Source organism: Bradysia coprophila, assembly GCF_014529535.1.
Source record: "Bradysia coprophila strain Holo2 chromosome X unlocalized genomic scaffold, BU_Bcop_v1 contig_98, whole genome shotgun sequence".
Classification (NCBI taxonomy): Eukaryota; Metazoa; Arthropoda; class Insecta; order Diptera; family Sciaridae; genus Bradysia; species Bradysia coprophila.
The window spans coordinates 326,410-353,633 of NW_023503371.1; the positions used below are offsets into that span (position 1 = coordinate 326,410).

General features: G+C 29.7%; 1 protein-coding gene, 1 long non-coding RNA gene and 1 other non-coding gene across 4 annotated transcripts; 2 read left to right on the forward strand and 1 right to left on the reverse strand.

The window, feature by feature from the left end:
* The first annotated feature begins 255 nt into the window (after positions 1–255).
* Positions 256–327, forward strand: Trnaq-cug. Its single transcript has one exon. It is a non-coding gene; the product is annotated as a tRNA-Gln (tRNA).
* Positions 328–4,701: 4,374 nt separating this feature from the next.
* Positions 4,702–7,445, forward strand: LOC119070591 (adhesive plaque matrix protein-like). 2 transcript variants are annotated; one of them, XM_037175008.1, is made up of 6 exons: positions 4,702–4,885; positions 5,988–6,068; positions 6,133–6,294; positions 6,356–6,409; positions 6,471–6,579; positions 6,766–7,445. In XM_037175008.1, the coding sequence occupies exons 1-6, from the start codon at positions 4,732–4,734 to the stop codon at positions 7,307–7,309; spliced, it is 1,104 nt and encodes a 367-aa protein (XP_037030903.1). In that variant the 5' UTR covers positions 4,702–4,731; the 3' UTR covers positions 7,310–7,445. The 2 variants fall into 2 exon arrangements, with proteins under 2 accessions (XP_037030903.1, XP_037030902.1); XM_037175007.1 differs by having other exon boundaries at positions 6,471–7,444.
* A 6,405-nt stretch (positions 7,446–13,850) lies between these two features.
* Positions 13,851–26,941, reverse strand: LOC119070596. Its single transcript, XR_005086535.1, has 3 exons — positions 26,930–26,941; positions 26,156–26,160; positions 13,851–16,339 (listed from the first exon to the last, which is right to left on the reverse strand). It is a non-coding gene; the product is annotated as an uncharacterized LOC119070596 (long non-coding RNA).
* Between the last annotated feature and the right edge of the window lie 283 nt (positions 26,942–27,224).

Consider the following 27,224-nt stretch of genomic DNA (forward strand, 5'->3'; position numbering starts at 1 on the left):
ATTTTCTCGAACTTTTTCGAACTACTAAATTTTTTGTTTTTGACTATTTCGACATCAAATTGTAAAAAAATCTGGTTAGCTACACGTTATTGCAATGATGACGATAAGAAACTACGCTTATATTAACAACGTTTTCTATTACACTATACTACGTTCGAGTATCCAAATATTAATGTTAATATTCGTTAGAATTTTTCATCTGCAAAGTTCTTAACGATTTCAGTTTAGCTGTTTGTTAATTTACTTTGTTCTTGTGGTCCCATGGTGTAATGGTTAGCACTCAGGACTCTGAATCCTGCGATCCGAGTTCAAATCTCGGTGGGACCTTGGGAGTTTTTTTTTTAATTAATGGGCGGTAATTGAACGTTTCAACCATACGGGCGGAACACTTTGATATACATTTTGTTGAACATAACTCACGTGTTCTTACCGGTTCGGTTCTTACTAACACCAAAAAACTTAAATATTTCTTACAGAAACGAACAAACAAAAATGTAATCCAAAGACATTGCTTATAAACCACCTAATGTTCGATGCAACAGAATTTTGAAAAAGAACGAAAATATTTTCGAACTTAAGAAATAGTATTTTAGCACATGTCGTATATGGTAGGTATATTGGGTGAGATAAATTCTTATTGAGAAATCACCGATTTTATGATAATTAACGGACGCAATAAACGATTGAAACGTATGTACTGGACATACAAGTACAATTCATTTAGAAGTTCGAGTACAGTCAGTAAAATTTCAGCATGAATTTCAGCTGTTTTTCAGATGTTTATCAGCTGTTATACGGTCCAAGCTGCTACACGCACACGGGTGGTAGTGGTAAAACAGTATAAATAGTTTTGATTATTTGTGTGGATCAGCTGAAAAACAGCTGAAGCAAATTCATGCTGAAATTTCATTGCCTGAAATTGCCTCAAAATTTAAATGCAGTAACCGTGATATGTATAGCTACAATTACCTCTAGCAAAGCACTGTCAAGCACCGAAGCTGACTTTGACATCTCTCAATTAGAAGGCCAAAAGCACACCTGTTGACTATTTTTTTAAATTTTTTGATAGCCATTGTATGAAAAAGAATAGCCAACTTTGATCGGTTCAGTCCTCTATTTGAGTGACGTCAAAGTCAGCTTCGGTGCTACAGTGCGTTGCCTCTAGCAAAACAATGAAACAACCGAAAAAAAACGATTAACAGGTCAACTATTTCCGGTTAACATTTTTCAGAGCGCCGGGTTTCTAGGTCTATTAATTGAGAATAAAATGTACAGTTTATGGTAATAGTAGCAGCAATGAATTGAAATCAGAAATTATTATTGTCGGCTGATACTTTTCGTGTTTTTGATATATTTTTTTAAATCGATGTTTCAATCTACTATGAACCTAACATCAGCAATTGTCATTACTCTAGTCGTTGTATCTTGCGGCGTAGATATTTCTGCAAAAGTGTGTAAAATTGGACTCTGAGGACTATCGCATGAGTTACCAATCTTTGAATATTTCCAGGATAATATTCAGGTTTTGCTCAAAACATACGATTGCAAAATACTTGACTCAACGTTGGTTTTGAACTATACTTGTACTCTTACGAGGGTCTTGACCAAGTCTAATCAAACAAAAGTTTTACGATCACAGGAACTAAACCTTCGACGTGGCGTCAAATTGTACAATTTTTATGTAAGTACAGTGAGTTGAAAACAAACGAAATTACTAAACTTGCATTTGTGCTAGGTACATCTCAAATTATTTCGTAAATTCGGAGATGTATTTCGTCCATATCTGATCAACATTGATCAAGATTTGTGCGCACTGTTGGGTAACGATCGTACATCAAAAAGTGTCTCGCTACTTAGAAAATTGTTGAAACTTGAATCATACGCTACTCATGGAAATTATTATGATCCGTGTCCGTTCTCGGTATTATATTCAATTTGTTTTTTTATTTTTAATAATTTCGAATTTCATTTGCTTTAAAATCGTAAAAAATCCAAGGGAACGAGGTATGAGAGGAATGTCGAAATGGAAAACAACTTCATAGCAATGGTTGGTGTTTATCGAATGGATATCACCGGTTACACAACGGTTAATGGAATCAAAATGAACGTTACATTTGCGCAGGTATCAGGATCGATACGAATTAAATCGTGAAAAGAGCAAATAGTTGAAGGAAAGAACACTATTTTCTGTGGTTTTATATTATAAGAATTTTTCGATCTGTTTTAAGTGTGTCAGCCAATAAAATAAAATGAAGTAGTCGGAAGTAGCGTAACTGTTTTTTTGGACAGTAGCAATGAAATACTAACAATTGTGTAATTCATTGAGCAGTGGCTTGACGAGTCAAAATTAAATGTATGGTTTCTCGATTGAGAAGACTTTACAATTTGAAGTATTCGACTAATTACAGATACAGATATACGGATGACACACCTCACTTGACACTATGTCATATTTGCCTACAAAAAAATCACCTGTTGTGAATTTTGTACAACGTAAAATCATCAGAACCCAACCAAGGTTTCTATCTGAGGAGCCTACGCAGGTCACTATTGCAAAAGACAAAAGGATCGAGATCACTTTGCTGGTAACTAAGTGAACTTTTTCATCCTCTAGTATTTAAACAGACAAATATCTAACAGATAATGATCTGGTTTTGCTGAAAGATCTCACACACTTGTGTATGCACTTTAGAAATGTAACGGATCCTTGGCTTAGTGGAATAGAACCGTTAGTGAAATTTTTACGAAGCCTTGAAGAATTAAGTGTTAGGAAGTTTAGTGTTGTTAGGCATGGCTTCGAGTGAAAATCTATACATCTAGTGCCTAAAAAAGCATTTATTAGTCGGTGGTATAAAAAAACTGTTATCACTAAAGCCTACAAATTTAAATTTTGAATAGTCAATTCAGTGTTAATGCTAGGGAAAGAGCTGTGCCTAAACCAATAATTAGATACTCTTCTCTTTCGGACGTAATGGGACAATCAAGTATTAAGAGGTTTTCGACAAGTCATCATTACTTAACATTTAGTTAACATGCGGTTATCACCGACATTTTCAAATATTTCTCGGGTTTTCATCCCACTACATGAGTGTAACACGTATAACATTAGTGCGAATTACTCCCGAAGGGGAGGGCTGAATTCCAACTCATCAAAATAAAAGATTTGATTAAACCAAGTGATTACAAATTTCATATGAGCGAAGCGACATTTACATTGGTGTAACACATGAAATTGTATATGTATCTGTTTGGAACGGGTGATTTGAGATAAGTTCCCAGGTAGAACAAGCAAATTGTCTAAAAGCATCAGTTGAAAACAGATACGTAAATAGTTATGCAAATAGGGCTGGTTTCGTCACTTTGATGCGAAGTTATCGAGCTCTGACTGACAAACAATAATTGGTCTTATAAAATGTGCAGTGAACCAAGGCTGATGTAATAGTATTTTACATGTTCCTAGTCATGTAAAGATTTGAAAAGTAGAGTTTTCGTGTGAATTTTGTTGATCCAAGGCGAAGTTGAGGTCAATAAACACACGAATATGAGACTTTTCAACTTTTATCTCGAGTTATGTAATAGATTTTTCTGTATACGTGAGAGTGTATTAGTGAGCTATGATATGAATCGGTTGGTAGGGAAAGTAAACGGTCGAGAAGGAAAGTAACGGTTGGGAAGGAATGCACACCAACACACTCTTACTATTACAGAAAAATAACTTTCAAAATACCCATACATCTTGTGTGTATTGGGGTATGTTGAAATATACTATTACATGCTTTTGAAACCTAAACCAAATTTCTTGTTTTCACTAGGTGTGCAATAAGTCACTTTCTACCATAGGGAAAACAAAAGCATGTAAAAGATTTTGTTGATAATATATTGAAAATACTTAGATTGAAAGCAGTATCAGACTGTGGAAATTATTGACGTCTGAGATGGTGAAACTAAGTACCATTTCCAGGTTTATTTCAATTAATACATTTGTTTTGTCTAAGAAAAATTGTGATTGGATTTTTACACATACGGAAAAATTTCCAAAAAATTGCCAACAATTTCCAAAAACCGCGAACATCTAAAAACCAAATTTTTCACCATTTCGAACGGTTTTGGCAACTGCTGAATCAGCCTTGCGTTTTAACTGACTCTCGATTATTTCTTGACACTATCAGGTTTCAAATGAAGACGAGCATGATTAATTTGAAAGATGAGAGCGTCAATAATCAAACATAAATCATTGAGAGCCGGCTAAAACATAAGGCTGAGCTCCGGAGTTGCCAAAACAGTTAGAAATTATGGAAAAATTCGGTTTTTGGACGTTCGCAGAAATAGGCCCTGGCTCACACTCAGATATGTTTTTGACTGTCAATTCTTACCATGTATAGGTCAATAAAAAATTTCATTTAAAAGACTTTTCACCTAATCATTAGTAATCATACAGCTGACCAATAAATTTTGCACGACTATGTTACACAGTTACAATCACATGTTGTACAACCGCTTAGAGTGAGCTCACTTATACACACTATGTCATACGCATACAGAATTGATTCGAATATTTTATGACTTCTAAAGAACCTACCACATCTTGAATAGAACAACATTTCGATGCTCGAGCAAAAACACTCTACGATATTGCTGATGTAATCATATTTATGTTTGTATTTATAAATAATTTTAATTAATAAAATGATCGCATATCAGTTGAACTTCGCTCTTAAATCCAAGAACATCATGTTAATGGAAGTCGTTGCATATTTGCTAATTGCGTTTCAAATACCCTTGGCTTCGTGTCGGCCACAGGGTCTAAATTTTAATGGATCAAATCCGTATTACGACAGTTATCTTCAGAATCAATATTGGGGTAACAATGACAATCTGAATTCTTGTAAGTGTTGACAGTGTGCTGTAGCAGTCATATTTAGTTCGGCAACATTTGCATATTGAAAAAAAAAAAATCGAATGGTATGGTATGCATGAAATGTGCACCCACAAATGTGGATATAGTGGATATAGTGGTCTGTGAAAATAAGATTGGTGTAAAAATGTTGTTTGCTCAGAAGTTACGAAACACCGCTGTATTGCAAAGGTCAATAATAATGTTGACAAACAACCAACAACTTTTGAAGCGATCATTCAACACTCGCAAAATTATTAAGAGGATATTGTTTGAAGCAGTCTGATGGTATTTACATGTTTTAACGCCAAATGTCTTCTCGGATTTTATAAGAATTTTTTTGAGTATCTGTTTTGTACGACTGTTTTTAGACACTTTTGTATGGAAATAAGTATTTCTTGTGGTGCTATTAACCCTATTTTCTCCACTCAAAAGGCCATGAGAAAATGATGTATTGTTGATGATGTTTCTAGTGACAATTCGGGGTAGAAAATGTCTCTTTTCTCATCTCTTCCTTTGACAGGGGAGAAAATCGAAATTTTCTACCCCATATCACTTTGTGTGTGTTTTGACAAATTGTGTAACAAATTGATTTTGTTTTGTGGAGAAAAATGGGTTAACACGCCGCGAACATATGAAACACATTGTGTTTGGAAGAAAATAGGAAATTTCAACTAGAGCGTTTCGCGGTTTAGGTAATATCTTATTTTCTTTCATCTGTAAATAAATAATTATTTTTCACCGGATAATCGAAAAATTCAAGTGTGAACGTAGCAATGTCCATCGAGTAAATCTTGATCAATTTTCTTATACTCAGTTTTTACTCAGTACTTAGCTTTTTTGGCAAAATTTTCTTGAAAGTGGGAACAATCATTCTTGGAACGTTTTGCAGTTTCACAGTTTGACTTTGGTAAAAATAACGTTGATTGGAAAGTAGACTTTCTGATCCTGCTAAATAAGTTTTACGGTAGAAGTCCCTGACCTGCTGACAGACATTATTTTTGGAAAAACATTTTCCTAGTTCTTTCACCTTCCAATTTTATTTTGTCCCTCCATTCAACAAATTTTTAACGATTACAACATTTTTTAATAGATTCAACCACCCAAAAATCGTTGTATCCAACACTTTATCCTCAGAATCCCAACACAACCCCGCAGCCGTACTACGCAAAAGGTATTGTAGAAAATTAATTTACTTTTCATAAAGATTTAATTGTAGAAAAATATAATTTTCCAAGGTCACCCTCCAAATCCGAACTCCAATTACTTCAACAGAAATTCATCTTTCCAAAATCCCGGAAATAATTACGGCACTAACAACTTCAGTTCTTTCGGATGGAACCCCAATTATAATCCTCAAACAACACCGCCGTCTACCTATCAACCTTATGGACAATTCAGTAAGAGCTCAATATAATTCATTTGTCTTTGTAAAACTAAAAAACAAAATCTATTTCATAGGTACAACTACTGTGAAGCCTCCAGTCACGACTCCACCCTCGTTCTATCCAACAGGTGAATTTTAATTGTTAGTGTCCCGTTGTATTGACGTGTCTCAATGATCCTTCCATTTCAGGATCATTCAACCGATTTAATCAAACAAATCCAACGTATCCTGCATCGAATAGAACCATTCCGACGAACCCTAGTTTTCATCATTATAACATCAATCGTACCAATCCAACATATCCTCCTTACAGACCTCAAAACACACTTCCACCTCATGTAGCATCCCCAAATAATTTTTCTAATTTTCATCCGCAACCAAGTTTTCCCAACAATTCTAATTATCCCGTTTCGAATAGAACAACCCCAACGTATCCTACGTATCCTAGCTATAACCACTATAACATCAATCGCACAAATCCAACTTATCCTCCTTATCGACCTCAGAATACACTTCATCCTCATATACCATCGCCAAACAATTTTTCTAATTTTCATCCGCAACCAAGTTTTCCTAACAATATCATCTATCCTGTGTCGAATAGAACAACTCCAACGTATCCAACGTATCCAACGTATCCTAGCTATAACTCTTATAACAGCAATTCTACGAATCCAACGAAAACAAACAATTTTCACAACATCAGTCCAATCAATCAGAATTCCAATCGTAATGACACCAAATACAACCCTCAATACCGACCGTCAGCTCCATCATTTGCGCCAATCCAACCAACCATTGATCAAAATGGTACTCCATTGGCAACATTCGCAACATTTCATGCAAATCAACCGATAGACGACTACCTGTTCAACTATGATAATTTGCATCGAAGACGACCGACTGGCGATATGCAATCGGGACAATTTCAACAGTCGAATCATGTACCATTAGCTCCGTTTCCGGGCGAAAAACCACCGACTTACGATTCAATTTCAAACGTTCCATTGGCACCGTTTCCAGGTTAATTTTAATTGTTTGCTATTCGCTTGAAGCTATTGAAAAATTGATTTGGAAGAAAAGTCAGTTGGACTCGCTGTGTCATGTATTCTATTGTAATTTAATAAATTAAAGTGAAACAGTAACTCTGATAATGGGTTTTTTTAGATATTGAGAACACGAAATTTATAGTAAAATAATATTCAAATTTTGGTGAATTACGATTAAACTCACTGTTGAAGGCGAGGTTGACTGATAGCTTTACAAAAATATGTTCTTGCAGAACTGTACCTACAATAAATCAATACTTGTTGACTGAAAATGCATAGCCTCCAAGCGACTACAAAAAAGGAACAATACAATCAAAGTAATAGGCTAGGAGATAATACTACAGGAAGTGTGCAAGCATCCAAAAATTTATGCATTGTCACAAGAAAAAAGTGTTAGAACAAATCAGGTATTCGTAGTTGTCCTATTGCAACGCCATCTGTTATCAATAACCTGTATCGATTTTGTACACTTTTCAAAATTTCTACTTCAAACAAGTGTTCAGATCCTTAAGGTCAATACAATTTTTCGTTTTTGTTACAATCTTGTTATGTTCTCGTTTGAACAAATAGCGCTACTTGTGGTCGTCAGACGTACATACAATTCACTTGTGATGCTAGATTGTTTAACAATATTTATCCCAAAGGATTTTGTGGGTTGGCAACCTGTGATATATCTAAGGGGAGCAGATTTGCTAAGCATATCGTATACCATTTTCTCAGTTTGTTTTGATTAAGAGGCACCGGTACTTAACTAAAATTTTTGCCTACATTTGCGTTTCATTTGTGATGATAGTATCTTTTCATCAGAAACCTTTTTGAAAAATGGACGCCTGCAATAACGATCACGAATGTGTTAGCTTAAAATAAAAATTAGTTATGGGTGTAGTCGCTTGACCAGCTCTGAAAAAAGTCAGCAGTTACCGAAATTTTCAGAAACTGCTCCTTTTCCTCAGAGCTGCTGCAACGAAATCTATTTTCTGTTGAAAGATAACACATTCGTGGTCGTCATTGCGGTCATATATTTTTGAAAAAGGATTCTGGTGGAAAGATATCATCAAAAGTAACCTAAAACCCGGTATTTAAAAAACGCCCAAATGTATGCTTTTCAGGAAAGCATCGATGTCTCTTAAGAAACAAAAGCGTTTTTATTTTCGAAAAGAACTTCTTCAGTAATAGGTCTTAAGACTGTTATTGTACACACGGTAGACCAAGTAAATGCCGCCTATTTTTAGATGTTTGCCCACTTACTGTGGTATTATCTGCTAACTTCGATTTTTTTTCTGCAGCACCAGCAACGTACTTCAAGCAAAAGTGCTTCGAGTGACAGTTGCCAAATACAGTACTATTTTGGATGAAAATTTTTTACAATTTTTTTTTACAGTGCCAAAATTTATTTGATACACCGTCCAGTGTCAGTCCGCTATTAAGAGTACCATTCATGCTTGAAGAGCGTTGTCTGCTTATTGCAGCGCGTTTGGGCTTACAAGTACTAACCAATCAAATTCACATCAGTCGCCAAAATGGAAAATGTTAGAAAGGTCTATGTAGTAGAGGTCCATAGCCTAAAAATAGTTCAGTTAATAGTAGAATTCTGAAATTTGGACCAGTGGTTAATGTTGCTAGCATGATTCAAAAACAATTGCCAAGCCCGTCGAAATCGAAAGGACGAGGAAATGCCTTGCCATACTCTTAACCTAGCTATATATATATATATATATATATATATATGTATTTTGCTATATGAGGGTCAATTATAGTTCAATTATACCCACATAGATACACACAAACTGAATGGCTGAAACACACCTACCATATGGCCAATCACAATGTTCTTCGTGTTTTAGGGTCATTTTTACTTAAGACTAATATGGCGACAGATGGCCATTTTGTTAGACAACTGAAAGTAGTACCAAGGCTATGCTGTCCTCATTACCTTCCAAAAGAAATAAATCCAAAGAGCAAAAAAGAGATCATGAAAATTGGGTTTTACTCGAGATAGAGGAAAAAACACTACCTATCGTTGTACGACCGAGTAGCTCCAGAAACGCTGAATCTGTTGACTCTGGCTGATGATCCCATTAGCCGATTTACATGAACTTTTGCTCCCCAGATTTTTAGTGTCAATACCTTTCAAATTGAGAAAAAATCATCAAAATGCAATAAAATTTATTTGGTCTGTATACAAAATACTCCCAAGGTCTTTGAGCTAGCCTTTGAGTCCAAGGGCCCTAGCTCAGAATACATAGGGCTGATTTTCAAAAAGCTTTGTTCTCGTTCATAATAATGTCAATATCCACTAAATAAGAAGAAATCGTGGAAATTGGTTGAAATTTATTCAATCTAAACTCGAGAAACACCTATAGACTAGTACCAAAGCCTCACTCAAAGGGCTTTACCTCACGATCCACTCAACCGATTTTTAGAAAATACCTGATTGGCTTCGGCAGTACCTTTTGTTTGGTGTATCACACATACATCTAAAGTATGTATATGTGTAGATATATATGAACGTTACAATTTTTAACAATTTTGTAGGAAAATTCGGAAAATTTCATTGGAAAATTAAAAATTCTGAAAATTTTCTTGGCGTAAAAAAACTTTCAACCTCTAGCTTTCATTTGAGACTAATCTGAGTAGCGTAGCAGCAATATAGCCGTCTCAAAGAAAAGGTGCAGAAGCAAGGCCAACCTCTAAAAGTGGGTGGTGGACGGTGGATGGCACTTTTTCAAGGTCTGTCAATCGTTTTTGAATCAAGCTAGCAACATTAACCACTGGTCCAAATTTCAAAATTCTACTATTAACCGAACTATTTTTGGACCTTTACACTAGCATGGACCTCTACTAATGGGGAAGAAGCCAATACATTCATTATAGTCAAGTTGTAGGTGGATTCTATGTGTGGATTGAAGAAAAGTCAAAAAGGTTGTAAGCTATTTTCGTCTGGTGTTGCATCACAGAAAATAAACAAATTCCTTAAATAAAGTTTGGTTTCGGAATTTCGTGTTGTTGCATTGACATCAATAACATATGGAAGGTCTCTCATCTTATACAAAATGAAATTACTAAAATTTTGTTCCAATTTTGGGTTTTTTTTTTATTTTGAAGAAAAAGAACCACATATTATTTAATACAATAAGTAAGTATAATATATGACTAAAAAAAAGTTTTATATTTTTTATATCACGAATATTGCATTTTTTTTAGTATTTTTTTTTAATCTGATCGAAAAATATCGATAAGCAGCGAAAAAATTTACAATATTTACTCTAAATATATATATATATAATAATGATGTAGATATTTTTTTCTGTTTTTTTTTCTTTCATTAAGTAGTTTTTCAAATATTTTCTTAAACCCTGATTAAACGAAAATACAGGCAATTTTTTTTAGTTACTTCTTTCAATTTTTCTTCTCCTTTTTTAGTAAATATTGTTCTATGACTGCCTTCAATCATAATTTTATAATCATTTTTAATTAGAAATGTGTTAGGTATTTTCTTTCACATCATTTTCTTGTCCTTCATTTTGTTCAATTTAAAAACAATTGTGAATCTCAATCTCTTCCGTTTTAGCTGTTGTTTCAGTTAAATTCTTATTTTGTCACTTCAAATATTTTTCTTCTTTTTTCATTTCCTTCATTTTTAAAATGAGCTACGGCATCAAAATGTAAATATGTTACGTAGTAATGAATCGTGTGTGTATATCTACATGCTATATAATTTAAATCTAATATACTTTTTAATGTAGATTGGTAAATAATTTTTTTTTTGTATATAATTTTTTATTTCATTTTATTATTTATATTATTATTATAATAGTGATGGAGTGTGTTGTATATATATATATTATATACTCGTAATGTTCATAACTTGTAATTCTAAACAGAGCACAATTTCTTTAGTACTAACAGATCAAATTTTTAAATTCTGCATAATTTTCTTTTCTTTCATTCTTTCAATGTATAAATACTTAATCCATCCATGATAGCTTCGAAACATTTATTTTCATCTTCTCTTTTTTATAGCAACGGTTGACAGTAGCGTCGCATGTTTTTAATATATATTTTTTGTTAATTTTTTTTTTAATTGGCTGAGGTATAACTTTGTCGCGGACAAACTTAACTTAATAAAGATTTTTGGTCAATGACTTCTTGTTCACCAGAAGTGTCATTGTCTTTGGTGTTTTTTTTTCTTCCTATTTTGGTTGTAGGAAAAGTATTTTTTTTTATCGCGAAATAAATTCGTTTTTAATTTAAACAATTAATAAAAATAAAAATAGTCAAGTTGTCTTTTACATTCAAAGCTGTACTTAAGTAACATCAGATTACAACCTGACTACACGCGTTCTAGAGACCTAATTCGGTCAAAAGGAGAAGTCTTAGTAGGGAATATATTCTTTGAAGTAGTGTCATTTCGACGGATTAGGAAGTCCTACTTCAATTTCCATTTCGCCTAGCATTTACTAAATTTAATCAACCAATGCTGAGAGGAAAATAGAGAGAGGAATTGTGAGTCTAAGTTGCTAAGTATTTGCTGTATTTGATTGATATGTACATCAAAAAGTCTAATTGAAACATATAAAATTTCATTTCCAAGTATTTTAGTGGAAGTAATGTTTGTGTTACCTAAATCATAAAAAAAACCAACCATAGAAACAGTAGAAAATGGATAATAGACGGTTCATTGCTACCTACACAGAGAAAAGCCAGAGGTGAATAGAAATGTGAGGATTATTAACGATCGGTAGCCCTTTTTCATTTATTAATACAACAAAAAGTATTCAATTCAACCATTCTTAAAGATAGGAAAATTTTTCTAACTTTTGATTCCTTCTATCGATTGTTATTTAAATCAAATTTTAACAATTGACTGAATTCGTCAATTCCGTTTTCTGATTTGGAGAGGCCTTCTGTAAGCAGTTTGGAAATTGACTGCATTGATTGAACCTTCTTATGACACATCATCTATTTAAAAAAAAAGATTTTCTTTCAAATTCACATCTCTTTACTCTTGCTTTACTAAGGATGACAAATGAGATGTTGTAATTGTTTAAATCGAAAACTACAGTTAAAGACAGTGCAATTTTAGCATGAATTTGCTTCAGCTGTTTTTCAGCTGATCCACTCATACAATCAAAACTGTATACTTGTTTATACAGATGAAGGTGTTACACGCACGCGTGCGGTAGTGGTAAAACCGTGTGAACAGTTAAGCAGTTTTGATTAAATGTGTGGACTGACAGGTGAAGCAAATTCCTGCCTGCAATACCTTTTAATGATTTTCAGATAAATTACGTTTCATAAAAACGAGTATCCATCTCAGGCTGAGTGGACTGAGTGCTCGATTGGATATAAACAAACAAGTTGTAAAGATAAAAGCCTTAGGATATTTTTTCAATAAAAAAAGTCTGTGGCATTCACCGTGGAAACGTCAACGGATGTGTTGTGAGTGCAAAATCATGAAAATAGCTGAAAAACTTGTAGAGTGAAGTTTGTTTCGTACAAAATGAAGCCTTCATAAAAATAGCCTGCGGCAACACTGCCAAATGGAACGTTACCAAATTCCGCTTCTTCTGGTACATTAATGCATTTGGCTACATTAATATATTACAAATGATCAATGGTCGGAAAAAAATGCCTTCTGATAGGGAATGTTTAAATTTAGTTTAAGGAAAATATTGTCGTGATTGGTTTTATAGTGGGCGAGGGATGAAAGAAAAATAAAATAAGAACAAAATGAAAACAAACCGAAATGATGTAATACTAAAAACTTTTTCTTTTATTTTCATAAATAAACAAAATACAATTGTTAAATCTAAACAAAAAAAAATTAAAACCCTAAAAACATAAGATATTAAGACAAGAAAAATCGATAATTCTAACCAAAACCTTTGTAAATAATATCGCACAAAAAATGACGTAGTTTTTCCTTTTTTTGTAAACCGTAAAAGAAGGTAAAAAATAAAAAAAAATCTAATAAAAATATGTTGTGTAGTTATTAAGTGTATAAGTATATTTTATAAAAAAAACTTGTGATCTTTGGAATTGAACAATTTATATTAATAATATTTAGTGTAAATTTTTGATGTACCTTTTTTTCATTTAAAATTTCCATTTTCTTTTCATTTCTTTTTCATTTTTAAATATTTGATTTAAGATAAATATAATCATTTTAAATTCGTTACGACATGGACTAAGACACAATAAATTTTTTCGTTTTTTTTCATCATTTTATTTTGTAACATTCATTTATTCTTTTAATTTATTGTAAAATGGTTTTTTATTATTATTTTTTTGTTTAAAATATTCTTTTCTATCGTTTTGATGTATAGTTTAGGGCTTAGATTTGGTTATTTATATGCAACCGGTTGCTGAAAGATGTTCAAAAAAAACTCTCCTTAATCGAATTGCAATATTCATCTTATTCACACAGAACAATTCAATCCGATCAATTCTATGCTTATTAAGCAGATAGGTTTAAGTTAAAGTAGGTTTTTAAAAAAATTGTCCGACATTTAATCGACCTCACATTTTACGGAAATTGAACTGAAATGTGGAATTACATTGACAAATTTTGTAGGTATATGAAACGCGATATGCACTGCAATGGAAACGTGAACATCACACAACGTAATTGCATAAAATATAACTCTTTTCTCACAACATTATTTATGAAATCGTTCATTAATTTTTAATTTAATTTATTTTTTTGATAAAATCTTGGTTCAGTGTTTTTCTATTGATTTTTTCAGTAAAAATTCGTCCTTGAAATCCAATGTAAAAGATCTTCACTTTTAAAATTGCACAGTCTGAAATGTCCCTTTTTGTTTTTTTTATTTTCTGTTCCACAAATTTTCCAACATTTTTCCGAATTATCCTTCATTTTCCTAAATCTAGGTAAAAAAAATGGGAACATCTAGGAAAATTCAAGAAAATATTGGAAAATTTTCCCCCGTAATACGGTCCCTGCTAAAATATCAGACTGTTCCATTTTAAAAACACAAAATTTTATAGATTGTTCTTTCCCATCATTTTTCATTTATATATTTTAATCGACGTCATTAATGTGTCTAATTTTGATAATTATTGTTGGTTGTAATACATTATATTATTTAGTATATAAGTAGGAGTTAAACTGACTTGTTGAATGTGACATCACATGTTATGACATCAGATATATAGTGTTATTGTACATATACGTAATGTTTGCATTATAATTTGCATTTTATTATTATTTTTTTAAATTCTTTTTTCTTCATTTTACTTTATTTTGTTGATAAACAATCTAAATTAGCTTGTGAATTTCTACATAGGTTGAAGGACACAATATTAATGCATTGGTTTCCATAATGTCATCTCTATTGCTATTTTCCTATTTTTTTTTAATTATTTTTATTTCCATATAAATCAACCAAAAAATGAAAATGCGCTCTAAAAACTCGCAGAAAAAATATATTTTGTTTTTCTTCATTATTTTCTCATTGTGCTTAACGATAGGTTTTAAATTGAATGTATAATTTCATTTATTTTCCATTTTTTTTCATCTTCTTCCTCAAATTAACGAAAGTTGTGATATGTATTTGCCCTCATATTTCTTTTCTCATTTTTTTTCTTCTTCTTTTTAATAAATCGCATCGCATCTTAAAAAAAATGTGGCACAAAATAATATGTTTTCTTAAAAGGTAAATTTATGATTTACATAATGAGCAACTGGTTGTTTTTTTTTTACTTTTTTTTCTTTGTTTTGGTATATTTTTCTAAGAACATCAACAACGACACTAACTAAATTTTTTTTAAATGTTTTTTATTCTTCATTTTTAATGTTTTTTTTTTTATTTTTTTATTTTTTAATTATTCATTTCATAATCATAATAAATAGTGTATAATTCTTATTTGTTTAATAATAAAAAAGGCGGAAAACATGGCTTATACATATATATATTTTTGTTTATATATATGAAAAAATATACGATTATGTAAATATTCACATTTTTGTTTTTTGTTTTTCTTTTTCTTTTCTTCAATAATAAAATTAAAAATGTCATTTAAAAAAAAGAACCCATAGGTTTAACCTAGAACCATTACAAATGTTTTGTTTGTTTATTGTTGAATGAATCCAATTTGGTTTTTCTTTTAATTTAGATTCGATAAAAATTAACTTAACTTAATATTTTCATGATGCGAAAAAGGAAAAAAATAATCAACGAATCTTTATACATCTTGGTAAATATTCTTTTGTTTTTCTTTCTTTTCTTTTCTTTGTACTAAAAATGACTACAAAGAAATTTTTCTTTTGTTTAAAACTAATTATTATCTTTGTGTGAAATATGTTTTTTAAAGGTATCGAAAAAATAATTTTTTAGTGGTTTTGCTTTTCATTATTTATCTTTTCTTCATTTAATTTATTTTTTTACTTTTATGAACAAATTCTTTCAAAATTATTTCATTTTTAAAAGGAGACACCTATACAGTTCCTTCACTTTGTAACCCTGTGAATAAATTATCAAAACACCCGCGGTATGACTTCCACAATGTATGATTTATATCTTAAAGAAACAAACAATATGACAGCTGACAGCCCCATTCTTTTGCAAATTTTGCGTTCTTTTTAGGCCATAGAAAAATAAAATTTTAGGAACGAGGATTTTAAGAAAATAAAATGGTTAATAGCCACTTCTGTGACATTATCCAACAAATTTTTATTGTAATGAGTGGTCTAATCCATCACTTAATAGTGATTGGCGTTCTATTTAGCAAAATAAATCGATAACCAACTAACTAAGGAGGAGACGTTCGCATATAACAACAATACAATTAATTGTTGGATGTTATTTAGTATGACTTTCATAAACTTTGTTCAGCCAATTTTTTTTAGTCAACTAATTTGTGCTTGTGAATATAGTTCGTAATATTTCAAATTATGCGTCATAAAATTTCCGTTGCTTAGATGGCACGAATTATAGATAATAATTTAGGCATTTTTATGTGAATAGAGTTAGCATAAAACCCAACCTTAAGACACCACCTGTTGAAGTTTGTTAGAAAAACTCTGAAGTGAAAAGTTTTCCTTAATGTTTTCAAAGTTTAACAGTGTACCGTCTTGTAAAAATTTTATTTTCCGTTCGCAAACATTGCAAGATAAAAATCAAACCACTCGTTGTATTTGGGACGGACGGGTCCTTTTCCTTTGTCAAGCGGGAAGTCGTTTTTCAAAATTTTTACTTTAAAACGAATACTAAAGCTAGGGTCACCACACTTCACAGTTCGTTAAAATATTTTGTCATCACTATCAAACATTGGGTCTTGAAACTAACTAGACATAAGATAAATACTGAGAAATGATAATCGATATATGCTGTTGAACGGCTTAAGAAGAAATTTAAATTAATTTAACAAATTATATATATAGTGACAACGCGATATTTGCCTGTCCAACGTGCTTTCTAAGCGCTTGGAAATGTATTCAAAATTTTGCATTCGATCGCAAAATCAAACATATTATTTGAGAATTGTTTTTCTTTTACTTTTTTTTCAAAATTGAGATATTTTGTTAATCGTTTTAAAAATTTTATTTTATTTTTCTCTCCTTTCAATTTGATATTTCAGATGCATTGTGTGTATATTTTAGTAATTTTTTTATTATCTTAATTTATTGATGAAAAAATATTATATCTCTCATTATTTTCACAACCATTAATGGTCTTCAACATACTGATTGTTTATAATTTTTTCTTAATTTTTTTTTCTTCTTCTTTTTACGTAATTTTATCAACTTTTGATTGAAGAATTTAAAAGTATTTTTTTCTATATTTTTTAGTTTAATTATTTTTCTGCCATCAGTGCACATTTTTGCAGCAGCACACTTCACGATCAAATGGTTTTGTTTAAGTTTTAGCTAAGTGGATGCTAAAGTTTTCTTTTTTTAATTTTTTTTGTTTTCATTTAAATATTTTATTGTTTAAAATTTTTCTTTTTTTAATATTGCTTATTCGTCATAATTAAGAGGGATTTTAATTTAAGTTATTAATACGTTTTTCAAGTTGTATAAATTCATATTTTCTTTTTATTTTAATTAAAAATGTTCTTCCTTTGTTGTAAGTGAAGGTTGTATAAATTAAAAAATGAAATGTGTTTCGTTGTTTGATAACTACGCATTATGATTTTATTTATTTAGTTTTTAATCTACCAGAGTCGTAAATTTTAAAATTGTTTTGATCACCGACTGATGACTATATATTTAAGACTATTGTTGACTATTTTAGTGAAAGAATTTAATCATTTTTTTCTCACCAAAAAAATAAAATAAATATATTTAGTCCGCTTGGATGACTCTTGTTCATAACTTTCTATTTCTCAAACAATAGTCGTCAGTTCGATTTAAAGAAAAATGTTTTATTTAAAAAAAATCATCTCAGTTGAAAAAATCAAGTATTTTGGTTTAGGCAAGTTACATTAAGTGACTGAGTGTAAATATTTAGTATTTTTCTTGTTGAGAGATTTCACTTTTTCCGTATTTTTTAATTCTTTTTTTTATATTCAAACATAAAGAAGATTGCTTACATTGGTTTATATTCATAATGGTTCAATTAGTTATTGCTGTTAACTCGCTTTTGTAGTTATTTGATTCCTTAATCTCTTCTATCTTTTTCTTAAAGATTTTTCTTTCGTTAAAGTAGACAACACTATTTTTTATACTCGAAAAATGTTAAATGTTTTCTTGTGTTTTTTTTCTTTTAGGTTCCAGCATTCCATCTCAAGACCCTTTTCTTCGAGTGGCTTAAAATATTTTTTCATTTATTTTTTGTGTAAAGCAAAGTTTTCAGTCACAATATTTGTTTTTTTGTTTTTCTTTATCTTTCCATTTCTATGAATCATATACATTGATGGAGATATATATGAATATTATTAATGTATATTTTAGTTAAATTAATTATTTTTTAATCATAATTAGGTAGTTTCTTCTTCTTCTATTCTTTTCTTTTTTTTTAAATTTCATCTTCTGTTTTTAATTCAATTTTTATCAACAGCTAAATAGCTAAGAACATTTTTTTCTTCATATTTTTTTTTATTTAATTTTTTCTTGTATTTATGTTTTTTAGGTGTATATTTATATATAAATAGAGAAAGGCATAATTGAATTAAAAAACACACAAAAAATAAATAGCCGCAGCCAAATATTACTTTTATAATAAAAATGGTACGAGTATACAATTATTGATGTAAATAATGTTTTTCTATTTCTATTATTTTTTTAGGTTTTTTTTTCTTTATTCACTTCGATTACACGTGATTATTATTTTTTTTAGATGCAAGGAAATAATCTCATTACAGTTTTTTGTTATCTTTTTTTTAGATATTTAATAATTTTACCTTTTCAGTATAAGCATGGGCGTTTGGTTTGATAATATTTTTTACGATGTGTATTTTTCTCTCAGAAATGCCAGAAACAAAAAACGAAAAAAAAAACAAACGAAAAAAACCAAATCAATTCTACGTTTCTTTTGCGATATATATTTATACTTTTTATGTACATTACGATAATTGTTTTTTTTTGTTATTATTTTTTGTTTTTTTTTAAATTTTAATTTCAGTTTGTGTGAATATAATTAAATGTTTATTTATACATACAATATATAGATATACATTTTTAAGTTTACATTTACCATATAATAATTTGTGTGTATATGAAACATGATGTTTGTTTGTTTTTTTTTCTTAATTTTATTTTGATTAATTGAACTTCTAAATAAATTTTATCTTTTTTTTTCATTATTTTTCATCATTTTTTTTGTTTAATAAAATCGTATTGTCCTGGCTATCAACTGAATTATTATTATTCTTTTTATTTTAAATTTTATTCTTAAATTTGTTTTTTAAAATGTTAAAAAGGGTTTTACATTTTTTTTCTCATTTTTTTGTTAATAATTATCATTAAATTGAAATATACTAACAGCCGTTTGTGAGTGAACATAAAGGCAAAATGAACATAAGAAAATAAATTATTTTTTTTAATGCAAAATTTGAGGAAAATGAACGTTTTTTTTGTCAATTACTTCTACTTAAAAATCATCGTTTGGTACAGATTTTTCTCACCTTCTTTGTAAAATCACGTTATATATTTCCGATGGGTGAACCACCTTCAATCAGTATTCTAACCGTCAAAAACCTAAAATACTCAAAATATTTGAGGCTTTTCCGTTTCTATATTGACGATAAGTCGGTTACAGTAAAGCATCTTAAAAGCAATCATTTGAATAGTAAAAATAACAGATAATCGGTTCGAGATAATAAAACCTACTGTGTTGTTTTCTCAGTAATTGACAAAACATTCTGCTGGTTACCATACAGAATTATATAATATGTTTCGAGAAAAAAAATGTTAATTTCTCGCCTGCAACTATCAAGTTAGCCACAGTTTTAAATTCTATATATTCCAGTGCTTGATTTTGAGATGCTTCATTTAAATAACATTGTATCAACTGATTTTCAGTGGACCTGTTCGTTTGTCCATAGGTTAGTTCTAAACTGATACAAGTAGTGCGTTCCACTGATACTCGTACGTTTCTTGAGGATCTTAATTTTTACTTTTAAAAACATCAATATTAACGGGTGCATTAAATTTTTGTTCAATTAAATTTTCAATTATTTTTTTTAGGATGCAACATCTTTACAAGCTATGAAGCTGTAATAAGCTTGCGGTGCTTAATCATGTGATAAACCATCTTATATATCAGTTTAGAAGCATTTTATTTGTAGGAAACGTTCAACCAAAATATATATGGTTCGATTTAGTGTTCATCTGGAGAAATGTTCGTATCGGCGTCGCTCACACATTTTGTTTTTTTCTTTCGTTTACTTTATTTATTAATTATTATTACGACGATATAAAGTGAGAGACTAGGAAGACATAAATATTTTACGAAAGTGTGGCGTAAAAACACATTTAAAACACATTAAGGATACGATTTGTTTGTTTTTTTCGTTCGTTGATCCAATGGTTCAACAAACACCAGTGCAATAGCACAACCAAGAAAAAGGAATAGAAAAGTTATGATTATAAGTAGTAGATTTTTAGTTTGTTTGGTTTTTCTTGATGACTAACCCATTTTTTTCTAATGGAGAAAAGTCGACAAAATTTAAATAAAAAAGGAAAAGTAAATTTGTGAATGAAACATGGTTAGGTTAAACATTTTTTTTTGGATGGAATGATTATAATTGTTATTCTTCTTCATTTACTTATTATTCGTCTTTGTCAAGCGGGACATTTTCAAGATATATAGGAAAAATATCCAGCTCTCTATTGCTACGAAACAATATTTTTAGTTTTTAATTGTATTTTGAAACCGCTACTAATGGTTTTGAATTTGTCGTAAGCGATTCTGATTTATGTGCATACGATCGGTAAAGTTTGTGTGTGTGTGGGTATTTAGAAAAAATTGCAAGTGTCGCATGAGATTTCATTAAAAGTACCGATCGAAAACACATAGTCTAGTCGATAAGGGCAAACGTTTACCAAAATCAGTTGCTCAAACAGCACTTAAAATATTTCTAAAAGTATTGTAACAAGAAGAGACATCATTTTTTGGGCAAAATTTTTTTGGTCTCTTCTTGTTAGAAAAAGTTTAGAAGAATTTTAAGTGCTGTTTGAGCAACTAATTTTGGTAAACGTTTGCCCTTATCGACTAGACTAACACATTCAATAGTGTACAAAAGAGCCGAAGCAATGGCTTATTTATAGTGACTGTTTTGTAATTTAAACTACCTTAGGGTGTCGGTCTTTCCTTCATAAATATTCATTAGATGACTACGGGAAAAAACAAAATAAAAAGTTCAATAAACATGTTGCTCACATCGTCAGACTATATACGTAGACGATCTTTCACTACCAGTGACCTGTTTTGGAACGGTTTTGTACTGGCTTCTCAAAGCATTTTTTTCTAAACTGTAGGTGGAAGGCGATATTTCTGTTCACTTTCTGTCAATATTTTTAGTTCTTTTCTACTAAACCGCTGACGCATTAGGGAAGCATATTTTTTATCAATCAATTTTAAAGCATGATTAGAAACCGAGTGCTGCATACTGGTCGGAAACCGATTGTTTGATTGATGTTTCACCAGGTGAGACTAGTTTTCGTGTGAATTATGCTGATTCTAGGCGAAGCTGAGATCAAATTCACATAGAATCGTAACTTATAATGTCTCTCCCAACCTTGCAGAGTTATGATTATTGTAATTTACATGCTCAAAGTGGCGAGGTCGAAAGTAGTCAAATGTAATGAAATATTTTCGCTACAACACTCATGTAAAAAAGACCAACTCAGAGCTTTTCGGTGTAATGCGTTGATGTAGAGATGGTGTTTTTACTTCAACCGGTAATGTCCAATCTATTATCAAAATAGGCCACTTTTAGTAAATTTTAACTTTTGATCTTGGAATAGTTATATCGGTCCGAATCTGACAATTGATATAACAATTCGACTCTGCAGCAATAAAATTTTATGATGGAGTCACACTGTCAATCGGCTAATTTTGTGGATCGCATTTGCTGAATCGATGTTTTTGTGGAGCCAGGATGAAAATAAAATCGGGATAAAATTGTTGAAAGGAAAGAAGAATAAAATGGTAAAAGGTTTTTTGTATTGCTTATTATTCAGTATAAGTATTTTTGTTTGTTTGTTTGTTGTTTGTTGCAATAATTTCACTCTAAGGTAAAATCTACAAAGAAATGTAAAGATTTTCAAATTTTGACTGGGAATTTTCATTGTTTGAATACACATTTTAATAATGTACATTTAATATGTATCGTATTTTCTTTTTAAGATATAATTTTTTGTTTTTTTTTTCTTTCATTTATTTGTGGTTGATGTATAAATATAATTTTTTTCATTTCATTTCATTTCTTCATTATTTTTATTTAATCGCCAAAAATAAAAAGCATTTTTGTCGTGTGTAATCATTAAATTTTTTCTTTTCTTCTTTTTTTTTTTCAATTGTATAATATATTATTCAATAAAATAATGGCAATATGGAGTATCTATTAATTTAAATTTAAATTTAATTTTTTTTCTTTGTACATGTCTACTGGGTCATAATTTGTAAAAATTATCGAAAAATTCTATCACAATACCGCAATATTTTTCTTTTTCTTTTTAATAAATTTTTAGTTTTAAATTCAATTTTCTGAATTTAAAATGTTCCAAGGAGCATAATCTGTATTGTGTAAATATAAAAATGGATATATTTCTGTTAATTGGTTTTTTTTCCTCTTTATTTTTCATTCTTTTTGCGTCTAATAATTTTGTTTTTGACTTGTAATTGCAATGGTTTCAATTTTTAAAACTTTCGGTTTTCCTATTTTTTGTGTTTATGTTTGTCATTAAGTTTGTGATCGAAAATCGTTTCTTAGTTTTAATCCAGGGATAAATAAAAAAATATTTTGATTAGCATCGAGTAACAGATGAAAATTGGGTGTGGGTTTCTATTTGTTCACCAAAAAAAGTGTGTATGACAAATGCATTTTCAAAAATCTAATTACCTTCCTGTACGTTTACATATTCGATAGCTCATGTCTCAATACTTGTATAGCTGGCAAATTTCTTTGAATAACTCAATCACGACTGTGCACAGTGATCCCATATGGGGTTCAGACTTTTGAAAACTATGCTAAAATCTAAACGAGCTTATCAGAAGAAAGAAATTATTGGTGGAAACTGGTCAAGTTTGACGACCTAATTTGGTTTCTGCCCATTGCATTTTTGAGTCTTTTTTCCATGCTGTTTTTCTGACTAAAAGACACATCACTATAATCCACAAAAATAATTAAATGTTTGCCATATGAGCATAGTGGAAGCTCCTTCTCGTCTTCAATGTGACATTTAATTCAACATTCAATTTTGATCTTAGATTTTATCAAATGCATTGATCGCGCTTGTCATGCAGGTGTATTTTATTCTCTCGTGTGTGTTGCTGTTTCTTTGTTATTTTAATGTGTAAATGTGCTGATAAAACTTTTAACTTTTTTTTTGTTTTTAAAAGTAAATGCTGGTTCTTCTTAAGATATTTTTAATTTTACATTGTCAATCGATCTGTCTTCTCTTTTCTCTAATGTTGTGTGTTCTTTTCTGTTTGAATAAATTATTTGGTAAATAGTGAGCATATATACACATAAAAATGTTTCTATTCAACTATCACTTTTTCGGTGAATCTATTAAACTTTTGGTTTTCTTTTTAACGTTTGTTTTACCTTCCTTTTATCAATTTCTTTGTTTTTTCTTTGATTTCGTTTTGACACAAGGACAAACAAATTTCTCCTCCATTTTGCTTCTAACGGTGCTTTTTTGCAATAATTTTTGTATTTTCGTCAATAAATTTGGTTATTTAATAACTGTCCGAAGAACTGTAATCTGACATTCTCATACTTGGACTCGTAAATTAACTCTAAATCCGGAAAACATCGCAACTTCTAGCAGACGATCAGATTAAAGTTCTTGTGACAAATTCGAAGTTTTTTTTTTGATTTTTGTTTGTCGCTTTGTAACAATTGCTAAATTCTTGTGAATGAAAAATTTCGGAAAGGAGAAAGTCTTGCTGCATGAATTCCTTTCGTTTTATTTGTTCAAGTATTGTTTGTTAAAAACAAACCTATTTTCGTAAGCAATTTTTTTTGTTTTATTTTTATTAATTTTTTTTTTAAATAGAAAAACCTTCACATTGTAGTTTTCTAATATATTGTATAATACGTGATAAAAAAGAGAATATATTTTCATGTGTCACATAATAATAATAGATTCTATAGGCTGTTCATTTCGCTTTATTGGATTAAAAAAATAAAAATTATAATTTGCGTCACATGTGGATTAATATATTCGAAAATCGATTTTTTTTTCTTTAAGTATTCTGCATAAAATTCAATACAATTTTGATTCTATAAAAATTCAGGAAAAATATTGCTTCTTGTCGTTTTAATTAAAAAAAAAATGGTTGGTTTTGGGGTTGTTTTTTTTTGTTTATATAAATTGTTCATACACAGGACATAATCAACAAGGTGTAATTACCTACTTTTTTGCACATTTTCAACATATATTTCTTCTTTCGTTTATTGTTTGGTTGTTTTTTTTTCTTGTTTGAATTCTATACGGTTTCATGTTTTCTTTTTTTTCACCACTCTGATTCATTGATGAATTTATACAATTCGCTTTTTGTTCAAAAATAGAAAACAACTTTTAAAAAAAAATATTTTAAATGCTAAGACAAAATAAAGAGTTAAAGACAAAAAATAAATAAATAAAATTATGGCACTTTCAGTATTTAAATGATTTTTTTTTCTTTTTATTCGAAAACTTAATTTTTTTCTCGAAGTTTTTTGTTTGTTTAATTTTTTTTGCTACAGTTTTCAGTTTTGTTAATGAAAAAGTTAACAAAAATTTTGGCAAATAGAAAATCAATTAAATTGAAGCAAATTATGATGGTAATAAACGTTGAATATTCTTTCAAATATCTTTTTTTTTGCTTTTTTTTCTTTTTTTATTTGATATGTTAAAAGTTAAAAAACAATCTTTTTGTTTAAATAAAAAAAAAATCAATTTTAAAAACTAAAAATCTAATAAAAAAAAACTTATGACCTAATGGAATAAAGAATTGGTTCTAATGAAGTATAACTATGTTCAAGGCGACTAAATGTTTCAACAACAATCACCAAAAAAAAAATATAGAAATAAAAAAGCGTTTGGGGATATGTTAAAATAAAGAACGAAATGTAATAATCACACCATAATAATTCTATATAATAATAAAAAATGACTTAAGATAATAATAATAATAAAAAAAAAAATAGGAGAAGTGTGTGTACAATATTACAATAAACCAATCCTTATGTAAACGAAACAAAAAAAGGGAAATTGTAATGAACAACAAATTTCTATAAAAAAAACCTGAGAAGATAACTAAGTCTAAAACTAACGAAAAAAATCTACAAAAATAAATTTGTCCGAGAAAGAATTGAAAAATAAAATCCTATTCCTAATTTTCTATCGTGAGCCGGAATTCATAAAATGACGAACACTGTAACCACAAGCCACATATTGATTTGAAGGACTGAATCACAATACAGAGAAAGAAAAAAAAAATGATTTTTTCTTACTATGGATATGTACAAGATTTTCTTCTTTGTATGAATCAAAGCATCAAGTATATTATACAGCTTTGACTATATCAATTTAAAATAAAATACGAAACCATTGTTTTGCTTGGCTGTGAATTAATATCCGACATTGTTATAAATAGGCGGTGTTAAACGGTTCGTTTCCCATCGAGATTCTATTCTATTCATTTTTTTAATATCCTCCGTTCACGCTACCGACAGAATATTAAAGATTTCTTTTTTCTCTCACTAACTTTGGTAAATACGTTGTCGTAAATATTCATTTGGATTACTGTGTATAATAAACTAATCCCTAAAGTAAATTGTTAACGGAACCGATTCGAATAACGTATACTATGGATGTCCGTTCTGTGTAAAGGGCTTACTTTAGGCAACTAGTTTACACATTCTTTAAACAATTTTTTTTATACAAATCACAGAGCTGGAACATGGATATTCTGAATAGTTGGCTAAATAGTTACAACACTAGAAAGGTTAGCCAGAGGGAAGGCTGATGCTGGTCAATTGTTTAAATATATTAGAATCCTAGCAAACAACAAAAAATGAAAAATATATCTTCCGCTTCAGAGCGATTCATTTTTCCATTCAACAGCATTCAATTTGTAATTTTAAAATGTAAAACAATATTGTCGAAATGTCTTGAGAGATACCGATTGTATAATATAATACGTTGTCTCCGATCAATGTAAATTTGTTGGATTGTTGGAATATAGACGGACAAAAAAAAAGCGATGTCTCGCTTCGAAAAAAAATTGTAAGATAAAATTTTGGCCTTCGATGATGGTGATACTTGTAAAAGCAGGTAAATAAATTCTTTGAAAAAAAAATATAATTTTCTTTGATGAGAAATAACACACCGTTAATGAACACAAAATATTGACGTTTTTTTTCTTTCTTTTTGCTTTTTGTTTTCTCTACCACCGGGAACACAATTTCTAATAGTTACGATATTCACATTACGATTAAAACTGATTCTATTCTAATTTAAAAAAAAATATTCACTGGCTCCTATAGAGTTTCCTAAGATAGTCGCGGTTTAGTGGGATGCACGAATTGTCACACGAAGTAGTTTTTACTTTATTTTATTTCCAAACAGAATTAAACAAAAAAGATTTCAGCGAATTGCACACTACCGAATGTTTTACGAACGATTTTTTTTTTGTAAACGGAAGTGCACATTGTAATCGCATAAAAAATGGCTTGAATTATTATACAAATAAAATCATTCGCGAACAATAATGCAGGCAAGTTTGAAATTCTTAATTTACAAATTCCTGACTATGTATTCAACACTACGATCTAAAGTTAAAAAATAAACAAAAAAGATTTCACAACACAAATAATTAAAAAAGAAATAAAAGTAAGTAAATTAATTAACAAAAATTTAAATTTAAATAATAAAAAAAAAACAGGGATCAAGTGTGTAGAGGTACTCTTATTTACTATATCGACTAATATATAACTAAATTAACGACTCTAAAAAAAGCCTTTTTTTAAATAAAAACTGAACAAAAAAAACAGGTTTTTCTAAATGAACAAAATTTGTGCAATTTTTTTTTAGAAATTCGAACAAAAAAATCATCATCGAACTTAAGAATTATATTTAACAATTAAAAAAACCTTTCAAGGAACTTTAATTATTATCAGAGATAATAGGTAGATTTAAATTTTTTTTTTTCATTATTTGCTTCTTGGATAATATATTATAACTTTTGTAAAATTTGGATTTGATCCATTT